The 12,088-nt window shown below is 35.5% G+C and overlaps 1 protein-coding gene across 1 annotated transcript in view; it reads left to right on the top strand.

The window, feature by feature from the left end:
• STX12 (syntaxin 12) overlaps positions 1–12,088 on the top strand; it is a 62,973-nt gene that overhangs the window by 28,587 nt on the left and 22,298 nt on the right. The window contains exons 5-6 of the mRNA XM_077150649.1: positions 2,079–2,122; positions 3,425–3,530. Of these exons, the coding sequence (XP_077006764.1) occupies positions 2,079–2,122; positions 3,425–3,530 (150 nt within the window). The remainder of the gene's footprint in view (positions 1–2,078; positions 2,123–3,424; positions 3,531–12,088) is intronic.

The raw sequence follows: 12,088 nt of genomic DNA, 5'->3' as shown, positions 1-12,088 counted from the left end.
AGTCTTTAAATATTGGGAAACTGTCAGGTTCATAGTGGTAGCTACAAGTTTTCAAAAATTCTAATTTTTTACTTGAAAGCTATATTTTAATCATTGGCAATAGATACTCTCAGTTGTTTTCCTTGAAGTGACAGGTTCATGTTTATATTCAAGAAGTTGTCTGTCAAATACCAGTCTGAATAATTATAGGTTGTCAGTTTATTTTTGTAAGTAAAAATGATATTCCCTAAACAACCAATGTGCTTCTGTATGCAGCGGAATTGCTTTATGTGTAGCTTCTATTTCATCATACAGAATATTAAAAAGATGTATATTAAAGGATTGCAGTTTAATTAAATAACAATTTGTATGGCTTCATCAAGAACAAACAAGCTTTTTCCCCCCCTTAAACTATGAGTGTTGGTGATGAATACAGTGACAGCTAGTACAGTTTGGTCCCTTTGCCATGATTCATTTTCATATACCAGCAGCTTTGCTCACTGTTGCTTTTGTACCATGACTGCAAATGCCAGTACAGTGGAAATAAAACAAGTAACATCCCAGCGTTATTTTAAATAATGGTTAAACAAATGAAAAGGTGCCCAACTTCTTCAATAGTCATGGCATTGCAAATTAAAACCATACTGAGGTACTATTTCGTGTCCACAAGATTGATAGAATTTAAAACTGTGAACTGATTGTGGTGGTTGTGGATATGATACAACAGCACTTCTCCCTTTTGTCCAGTGGTAGTATAAATTGACACAACCACTTTGGAAAACTTTTTGGCTGTATCTTCAGAGCGTATACATACCTTATAACCCAGAAATGCTCCCTAGAGAAACAAGTATATATGTGTGTCTACCAGGATGTATATACAAGAATATTCATTATTATTCATAACAGTAAAACATTGGAAACATCCACATGTCATCATCAGTGGACTAGTTAAATGCATTGTATTATATTCATACACCATAATATTATATGGCAAAGAAAATGAACAAATCACCGTTATATTCAATCTCAGGAATTAATCTAGCATTTTCTGGAGGCATCGAAACAAAGCATAAAAGAATATAAACCATATGATTCCATTATGTAAAGTTCAAAAACAGGCGGAATAGATTGAATAAGGATGCATATCACAATTTGTAAAAAGTAAGGAAATGATCATCACAAAGTAAGGACAATAGTGATTTTACAAGAGAGGGAGGGACTGTTTGTGATTGGAGAAGGCACAAGATTAGGCTTATGGGACACTAACAGTTTTCTGTTTCTTGATTTGGGTAAAACATAAAAGTGAACATGTAAAGAAAACACAGTGGAAACTCTGACAGGGTAGAATGTTGAAATGTTTCATTTTGTTTATTTTGCTGGTTCTTTAATTACCACTATTTAAAAAGGGGAAGCTTTTTTTTTAAATGAAAATAAGATTGGTCTTTACAAACTTTTTTTCTTGGTTTGTTTATAAATTACAAAAATATTAAGTGCATTAGACTGATTTTTGAAGTGAGTTTGCTACTTAATATGTAGTAAACTTCAATTAAAAAAAATTTTTGCAACAGTGGCTCAGTGACAGAATTCTCGCCTGCTGTGCCAGAGACCCAGATTAAATTCCTGGAGCCTGCCCATGCCAAAATAAATAAATAAATAAATAAATAAAAATTTAAAAACCCAATAAAATTTTAGAAAAGAAGGTTAAAAAAATTTTTTAAAATGAACTAAAAAAAAACTTTATATATTCGGAAAATTCATTTTGTTTTTACAAATTTTCAGTCCTTTCCCTTATTTCTCCTTCCCCCTAATTTTTAAATAGGTTTTTGTTTTTATCTTACCCTTCTCTCTTGCTCATGTTCTTATCCTGTTTAGTATCATTTCTGTTTTAGGCCCAAACTAGAATACAGATTTGCCTTCAACCACTTCATACCCATTTTCTAGTAAGAGATAGATTGTCAGAGTCCAGTGTCATCTAACAGAGCTGTCAGAGTTAAGGGATGTTGCTTCTTTATACTGTAGTAAAGACAAACCCTTGTTTTGTGTGTCTGTTCTGTAACATGTTTCTGGATGATAGCAGAACTAATATGTCTGTTTTCTAGGCAGAGGAGAGGCAAAGAGAGGAGCAGCTTGTCTCATTTGACAGGTAAAGAGATTATTCATACAACTTACTGGATAACTGAGATGGGATTTTATATTTTTAATTTTTTAAAATCAGGGGAAAAGGGGAGGGCAAAACAAAGGGGGATCTAGGGGGACCTTTATAACCCATAAAATAAAATTAAAAAATTAAAGCCATGGGCTTTTCCAAGGTCTTTGCGTTATAGAAGGAATAATGACAAGGTGAAAAAATAAATTCCAAGAAACCCCTTGTGTCTATATGTAGGAGAGGGAGCTTGGTGCCTGCAAATCTATGGATTAGGATGTCTAAATCATTTTACCTATAATTCAGATTGAAGTCCTTCAAAGTACTTGAGCTTCTGTTTACTCATCTCTAAAATGGGGGGAGATTCATCCTTTAGGAATATTAAGAGGAAAAGCAAACAATTTGTACCTGAAAGGTGTCTCTTTTTTCTTCTCCACGCTGAATTAAGCCCATAGACATATATGTATGGTATTAGTTCAGAATTTAAAAGGTTTTATCATAGATATGTATTTTATCTCCCCCCTACTACGCTATAAGTAAGTACCTCAAAGACCTGGAGGACTCTGTCTTACCCAGTTTTCTATTTCCAGCACATAGAGAACATTCTTTAAATACTGTGAGGATGAAGTATGATTTATACTACTGTTGGAAACATGCTTAGTACTGGATTTTTAAAGTGTTTTGATTCTAGTGTAATATGTAATATGCCTTTCTTCTAAATATGGTAATCAAAAGAAAAGTTATAGTATTTCACTAGCTTTTTACATTCGTTTTCTACCAAGAGGCATTTCATCCAAAGCGTTGCTTCACAAGGAAATTCCTGAAAACCGGATGTGATTCTGTTCGACTAATTGGCAAAGTGCTGACAGGTCACTTCACCTGCTTTCCTTCACCCATTTAGTACCCAAATACCAATACGGTTCATACTTTGAGAGTCCCTGGAAGATGATGGGCCAATATACTTCATTGACTTAAAATCTCTGGCTACTCTCCTAGTCTAGAAAGTATTAACAAGATTGCAGAGTGTACCTGTAAATGGAAACAAAAAGTCTTATCCCTTATAATCCTGCTTTTTCTCAGTTTTGCCTATTGAAGTCAAGACTTGGTTTTCTTGGTGTTATCAGCTCATTGTCTCCGGATATGAAGACTGTGGCCCTCAGGGTCTTTGTATGGATGTCAGAGGAGTTGGAACTGTATTGTGATTGTTTTGGGGCGCATTCTGCTGGCAGTAGGCATGTTGTAGGCAAGTCTCACATATACCTCAGAGAGGAGGAATCAACTAGTGTGCTTGTCTCCCTGTAGCCATGAGGAATGGAACCAGATGCAGAGCCAGGAAGATGATGTGGCCATCACTGAACAGGATCTGGAACTTATTAAAGAGAGGGAAACAGCAATTCAGCAGCTGGAGGTGAGAGCCAGATCATGTTTTTCACTTGATTCAGTATCTGCAAGTATTTGGACTTGCTTTGGTTCACCTGGATTACCTCTCAGTGATTATGAAAAAGTATGGAATGAGTCATGAGTCATATCTGTTTCAGTATATTTACAGTGATTTTGAACTACTGTTACGATGTTGTTAGCATGGTGCCCAGGGATACCCAAATCCCCTTTCCTCAGTCACGTCTCATATGATCTCCATGAGAAATATGCCCAGAGAACACAGCAAGCAATAAGTATGTTATTGCTTATTAGGGCTTTGTCCCCAAACCTCAATCCCAAGCTCTTGAGTTAGGTAGGACTCTATGGAGAGCCCTTTGTATGATATAAATGAATAGCTCAGAATAAAAAGCAGGCCAAAAGGTTTGCTCCATTTTTGTGCATCCCAAAGTCCAATCCCAAATTATGAATCTTATTACTTCAATGGGTTGGAGGAAATAGGCTCCTTTCTCCCACCGTGACACATTCAACTATGCAAAATTTCTGGATTTGGGATGTTAAAAATGGTCAAATATATGCAAATTTTATATAGTTCAACCTAATAAATCAGAGTTTCTGGGGTTGAGACCCTGGGTACCATATATTTTTAAAAAAGCTCCCCCAGGTAATTATAATATGCAAACAGGGTTGAGAAGACCCACTGCCATGAGTTTCCATTTTTAGATGGTACAGTTTATCCTCAACGTACAATTATTTTATTGCTGTCAAAGATGTCATATCTTTTCTTTATTCTTTTTCATCTGCCTCTACTAATCATTGATTTGGTTTTCTTACATTAGAAATACTACTACAGCAGGACATAGAGTGACATGTGGAGCTAAGGAAAGGATGGATGTCAGGAATAGTGTGAATCACTTTATATTCAACAGAATTAAGTCCAAATTCCTTAGCCTGGCTTGATTAAAAAAATTTTTTATTAGAGAAGCTGTGGATTTATAGAACAATCATGTATAAAATATAGTATTCCCATTCACCACTCCACCACCAACACCTTACACTGGTGCGGAACATTTGTTATAATTGATGATACCACTTTGTTAGAATTATACTATTTTTTTTTTTTACTGCTACTGAGAGATTCAATGTTCTAGACACTATGTGAAGCAATTTCCCATAGTGGTAAAAATGGATTACCTCATTTAAAACACCCAATACACAGGTCTATGAAATGTATCCTATTATTATTTATTATTTGCTTGTTTTTAATTAGAGAAGTTGTAAGTTTACAGAAATATCATGTAAAAAAATACAGTGTTTTCATAAACCCCCTATTATTGGCACTTTGCATTAGTATGGTACCTTTGTTAAAATTGATGGAAGAATATTAAAATAATAATATTAACTATAATCCATAGTTTACATAAGGTGTATTTTTTCCCATATGCCATCCTATTATTAATGCCTTGTATTGATGTCATATATTTGTTATAATTAATGAATGAACATGCTTTTAATTGTACTATTAACCCCAGGCCATCATCCACAGCAGGGTTCACTGTTATATACTCCCATGTTTCATCCTCTAACTTTCTTTTTATTAACAAACATGACCCAAAACTATCCCCTTCAACCACATTCACATAGATGATAGTGCTGTTAATTAAACACTCACAATAATTTGCTACCATCACCACCATCCATTTCCAAACCTTTACAATCAACCTAAATAGAAATTTTGCTCAAATTAAGCATCAGCTATCCATTCTCTATCCCTAGTCTATCCCCTGGTCACCTATATTCTAGATTCTAAGTCTGTGAGTTTGCTCATTATAATTAGTTCATTTCAGTTCAGTCATGTGATAGTTGTCCTTTTGTGTTTGGCTTATTTCACTCAGCATTGTGACTCATGTTGTCACATACATTAGGACTTCATTCCTTTTTACAGCTGAACTCTATTCCATTGTGTGTATATACTACATTTTTAATTCATTTGTCTGTTTATGGTCACTTGGACTACTTCCATCTCTTGGCAATTATGAATAATGCCACTATGAACAACAGTGTGCAAACATTTGCTCAAGACCCCGCTTTCAGTTCTTCTGGGTGTATTACTAGTAGCAGGATTGTTGGGTCATATGGTAATTCTATTTTTAGCTTCCTGAGGAACTGCCAAACTGTCTTCCACAATGGCTGCACCATTTTACATTCCCACCAGCAATGAATGAGTGTTCCTATTTCTCCTAATCCTCTCCAACACTTGTTTTTTTTTTAATAGTAGCTACTCTAGTCGTTATGAAATATCTCATGGTTTTGACTTGCATTTCCTTAATAGCTAGTGATGTTGAGCATCTTTTCATGTGCTTTTTTAGGAACTTGTATATCATCTTTGAAAAAATGTCCATTCATGCCTTTTGTCCGTTTTTTAATTGTGTTGTTTGTCTTTTTATTGTTGAGTTGTAGGATTTCTTTATATAGCCTGGATATTAAACCCTTATCAGATATTTGATTTTCAAATATTTTCTCCCGTTGAGTAGGTTATCTTTTCACTTTCATGACAAAGTCCTTTGATACACAAAAGTTTTTAATTTTGAGGCGGTCCTTTTATCTATTTTTCTTTCATTGTTTGTGCTTTAGGTATAAAGTATAAGAAGCCATTCCCTACCCCAAGATCCTGAAGCTGTTTCCCTGTGTTTTCTTCTAGGAGTTTTGTAATCCTGGCTCTTATAGTTAATCCATTTTAAATTAATTTTTGATCCATTTTGAATTAATTTTTGTATATGGTGTGAGAGGGGTCCTCTTTCATTCTTTTGCATATGGATATCCAGTTCTCCCAGCACCATTTGTTGAAGAGACTATTCTTTCCCAATTGAGTGGACTTGGCGGTCTTGTCAGAAATCAGTTGGCCATAGGTGTGGTGAGGGTCTATTTCTGAACTCTTGATTCAGTTCCATTGGTTGATATATCTTTATGCCAGTCCCATGCTGTTTTGATCACTGTTTAGTTTTTTCATATGTTTTAAAGTCTGGAGGTGTGAGGCCTCTAACTTCATTCTTCTTTTTCAAAATGTTTTTGGCTATTCAGGGCTCCTTACTCTTTCAAATAAATTTGATGATTGGCTTTCCAGTTCTGCAAAGTAGGCTGTTGGAATTTTGATTGGGATTGCATTGAACCTTTTTTTTTTTTTTCTTTTACATGGGCAGGCACCGGGAATCGAACCTGGGTCCTCTGGCATGGCAGGCAAGCATTCTTGCCTGCTGAGCCACTGTGGCCCTGTGTTGAACCTTTAAACTTTGGGTTGAATTGACTTCTTAATATGTAGTCTTCCAATTCATGACCATGGAATGGCCTTCCATTTTTTAGGTCTTTTCTGAATACAGGTCCTTTACACCTGTGGTTAAGTTTATTCCTAAATATTTGATTATTTTAGTTGCCATTGTAAATGGAATTTTTTTCCTGTTTTCTTCCCTAGATTATATATTACTAGTGTATAGAAACACTATTGATTTTTTTCATGTTAATCTTGTATCTCACCACTTTGCTGAACTCATTTATTAGATCCAGTAACTTTTTTGTAGGTCTTTCAGGACTTTCTAGGTATGGGATCATATCATCTCAAACAGTGAAAGTTTTGCTTCTTCCTTTTCAAATTGGATGCCTTTTAATTCTTTTTCTTGCCTAATTACTCTAGCTAGAATTTCTAGTACGATGTTGAATAGCAGTGGTGACAGTGGGCATCCTTGTCTTATTCTAAATCTCAGTGGGACAGCTTTGAGTTTTTTTTTTTTTTTTTTTTTTTTTTTTTTTTAAAGGAAAGACAGAGAGAAGGAAGGAAGGATAGAAGGAAGGAAGGAAGGAAGAAAGGGAAACATCTTTAAACATTTTCTTGTTTTATTGTACTTTGTTTTTCCGTTTTTTGTTACATGGGCTCGGGCCGGGAATCGAACCGAGGTCCTCCGGCATAGCAGGCAAGCACTTTGCCCGCTGAGCCACCGCGGCCCGCCAGCTTTGAGTTTTTCACCAGTGAATTTTGTTCTACTTTGCTAGCTGCCAGAATGCAATATACCAGAAACAGAATGGCTTTTAAAAAGGGGGATTTAATAAGTTGCTAGTTTACAGTTCTAAGGCCGAGAAAATGTCCCAATTAAAACAAGTCTATAGAAATGTCCAATCAAAGGCATCCAGGGAAAGGTACCTTGATTCAAGAAGACCAGTGAAGTTCAGGGTTTCTCTCTCAAGTGGAAGGGCACATATGAACACAGTCAGAGTTTCTCTCTTGTCTGGAAAGGCACATGGTGAACATGGTGTCATCTGCTAGCTTCTTCTCCTGGCTTCCTGTTTCGTGAAGCTCCCTGGGAGGCATTTTCCTTCTTCATCTCCAAAGGTCGCTAGCTGGTGGACTCTGCTTCTCATGGCTATGTCGTTCTGCTCTGCTCTCTCTGAATCTCTTTCTTTGAAATGTTTCCTCTTTTATAGGACTCCAGAAACTAATCAAGACCCACCTAAATGGGTGAAGACACACCTCCAGCTAATGCAGTTTAACAAGCAGTCTTGATTAAATCACATCTCCAGGGAGATGATCTAATTACAGTTTCAAATTTTGATTACTGAATAGGGATTAGAAGAAATGGCTGCCTTTACAAATGGGATTAGGATTAAAACATGGCTTTCTAGGGTCTATACATCATATCAAACAAGCACAAATATGATGTTAGCTGTGGGTTTTTCATAGATGCTCTTTATCACATTGAGAAAGTTTCCCACTATACCTGTCTTTTAAAAGTGTTTTTATCAAGAAGTGATGCTGAATTTTGTCAAATGCTTTTTCTGCATCAGTTGAGATGATCATGTAGTTCTTCTCCTTTGATTTGTTAATGTGAAGTACTATACTGATTCATTTTCTTATGTTCGACCACCCTTGCATACCTGGAATAAAACCCACTTGATCATAGTGTATAATCTTTTGATGTGCTGTTGGATTCAATCTGCACATATTTTGTTGAGGATTTTTGCAATAATATTCATAAGAGAAATTGGTCTGAAATTTTCTTGTAGTATCTTAATTTGGCTTTGGTACTAGGGTGATGTTGACTTATAGGATGAGTTAGGTAGTGTTCCTTCCTTTCAGTTTTTTGGAAGAGCTTGAGCAGGATTGTCTTAATCTTTGTTGGAATGGTTGACAGAATTCACCTTGGCTTTTCTTTCTTGGGAGATTTAAAAAAAAATTTATTTATTAGAGAAATTATGGGTTTAAAACAATCATGCTTAAGATACATGATTCCCATACACCACGCAACCACCAACACCTTACATTGGGGTGGAACTTTTATTAAATTGTTGATAGTACTTTTTAAAAATAGTTACCTTCGTTATGATAAATGAAAGATTATTAAAATAATACTATTAACTATTGTCCATAGTTTGCATTAGGTGCCTTTTTCCCATATACCACCTGTGATGGTTATGTTCTGGTGTCACCTTGTCCAGGTAATGATGCCCAGTTGTCTGGTCAGGCAACCACTAGATATAGCTGCAAGGATATTTCATGGCTGTTTGATAAACTGGAAGGCTGGTGTACTAAATCATCAGTCAGTTGATTACAGCTGTGACTGATTACATCTGCTATCAACTAAGGGCATGTCTTCCACAAATGAGTTAATCCAATCAATTTGAAGGCTATTAAGGGAGAAGGCTCTTCTGTGGAGTTTGTTGAGGCCCTTCATTAGAGCTACCAGTTTCACAGCCAGCCCTGTGGATTTTGGATGCTTCCATTCCTACGGTTGTGTGAGACATCTTTATAAATTCTATTTACAGATACCTCCTGTTGGTTCTGTTTCTCTGAAGAATCCTGATTAATACATCACCCTATTATTAGCATCTTGTGTCAGTGTCATACATTTGTTATAATTCACGAAAGAACATTCTTTTTTTTTTTTATTAACGGAAAGAAAAAGAAAAAAAAAGAAATTAACACAACATTTAGAAATCATACCACTCTACATATGCACTCAGTAATTCTTAACATCATCACATAGATGTATGATCATCATTTCTTAGTACATTTGCATCGGTTTAGAGGAACTAGCAACACAACAGAAAAAGATATAAAATGTTAATATAGAGAAAAGAAATAAAAGTAGTAATAATAGTAAAAACAAACAAACAAACAAACAAAAAAAACCCAAAAAAAACCTATAGCTCAGATGCAGCTTCATTCAGTGTTTTAACATGATTACTTTACAATTAGGTATTATTGTGCTGTCCATTTTTGAGTTTTTGTATCTAGTCCTGTTGCACAGTCTGTATCCCTTCAGCTTCAATTACCCATTGTCTTACCCTGTTTCTAACTCCTGCTGGACTCTGTTACCAATGACATATTTCAAGTTTATTCTCGAATGTCCGTTCACATCAGTGGGACCATACAGTATTTGTCCTTTAGTTTTTGGCTGGACTCACTCAGCATAATATTCTCTAGGTCCATCCATGTTATTACATGTTTCATAAGTTTATCTTGTCTTAAAGCTGCATAATATCCCATCGTATGTATATACCACAGTTTGTTTAGCCATTCTTCTGTTGATGGACATTTTGGCTGCTTCCATCTCTTTGCAATTGTAAATAACGCTGCTATAAACATTGGTGTGCAAATGTCCGTTTGTGTCTTTGCCCTTAAGTCCTTTGAGTAGATACCTAGCAATGGTATTGCTGGGTCGTATGGCAATTCTATATTCAGCTTTTTGAGGAACTGCCAAACTGCCTTCCACAGTGGTTGCACCATTTGACATTCCCACCAACAGTGGATAAGTGTGCCTCTTTCTCCGCATCCTCTCCAGCACTTGTCATTTTCTGTTTTGTTGATAATGGCCATTCTGGTGGGTGTGAGATGATATCTCATTGTGGTTTTGATTTGCATTTCTCTAATGGCCAGGGACATTGAGCATCTCTTCATGTGCCTCTTGGCCATCCATATTTCCTCTTCTGGTAGGTGTCTGTTCAAGTCTTTTTCCCATTTTGTAATTGGGTTGGCTGTCTTTTTGTTGTTGAGTTGGACAATCTCTTTATAAATTCTGGATACTAGACCTTTATCTGATATGTCATTTCCAAATATTGTCTCCCATTGTGTAGGCTGTCTTTCTACTTTCTTTTTTTTTTTTTTTTACATATTTTTTTTTATTAATTAAAAAAAGAATTAACAAAACAATTAGAAATCATTCCAATCTACATGTACAATCAGTAATTCTTAATAACATCACATAGTTGCATATTCATCATTCCTTAGTACATTTGCATCGATTTAGAAAAAGAAATAAAAAGACAACAGAATAAGAATTAAAACAATAATAGAAAGAAAAAAAACAAAAACAAAAACAAAAAAAAACCTATACCTCACATGCAGCTTCATTCAGTATTTTAACATAATTGCATTACAATTGGGTAGTAATGTGCTGTCCATTTCTGAGTTTTTATATCCAGTCCCGTTGTACAGTCTGTATCCCTTCAGCTCCAATTATCCCTTATCTTTTTTTTTTTTTTTAATTAACGGAAAAAAAGAAATTAACCCAACATTTAGAGATCATACCATTCTACATATGCAATCATTAATTCTTAACATCATCACATAGATGCATGATCATCATTCCTTAGTACATATGCATTGGTTTAGAAGAACTAGCAACATAACCGAAAAAGATATAGAATGTTAGTATAGAGAAAAAAATAAAAGTAATAATAGTAAAATCAAAACAAAACAAAACAAAACAAAACAAAAACCTATAGCTCAGATGCAGCTTCATTCAGTGTTTTAACATGATTACTTTACGATTAGGTATTATTGTGCTGTCCATTTTTGAGTTTTTGTATCTAGTCCTGTTACACCGTCTGTATCCCTTCGACTCCAATTGGCCATTATCTTACCCTGTTTCTACCTCCTGCTGGACTCTGTTATCAAGGACATATTCCAAATTTATTCTCGAATGTCTGTTCACATCAGTGGGACCATACAGTATTTGTCCTTTAGTTTTTGGCTAGACTCACTCAGCATAATGTTCTCTAGGTCCATCCATGTTATTACATGCTTCCTAAGTTTATCCTGTCTTAAAGCTGCATAGTATTCCATCGTATGTATATACCACAGTTTGTTTAGGCACTCTTCTGTTGATGGAGATTTCGGCTGTTTCCATCTCTTTGCAATTGTAAATAACGCTGCTATAAACATTGGTGTGCAAATGTCCGTTTGTGTCTTTGCCCTTAAGTCCTTTGAGTATATTCCCAGCAATGGTATTGCTGGGTCGTATGGCAATTCTATATTCAGCTTTTTGAGGAACCGCCAAACTGCCTTCCACAGTGGTTGCACCATTTGACATTCCCACCAACAGTGGATAAGTGTGCCTCTTTCTCCGCATCCTCTCCAGCACTTGTCATTTTCTGTTTTGTTGATAATGGCCATTCTGGTGGGTGTGAGATGATATCTCATTGTGGTTTTGATTTGCATTTCTCTAATGGCCAGGGACATTGAGCATCTCTTCATGTGCCTTTTGGCCATTTGTATTTCCTCTTCTGATAGGTGTCTGTTTAAGTCTTTTTCCCATTTTG

The sequence above is a fragment of the Tamandua tetradactyla genome, chromosome 2 (genome assembly GCF_023851605.1).
Source record: "Tamandua tetradactyla isolate mTamTet1 chromosome 2, mTamTet1.pri, whole genome shotgun sequence".
NCBI lineage: Eukaryota > Metazoa > Chordata > Mammalia > Pilosa > Myrmecophagidae > Tamandua > Tamandua tetradactyla.
This window is presented reverse-complemented; position numbering and strand designations above follow the sequence as displayed.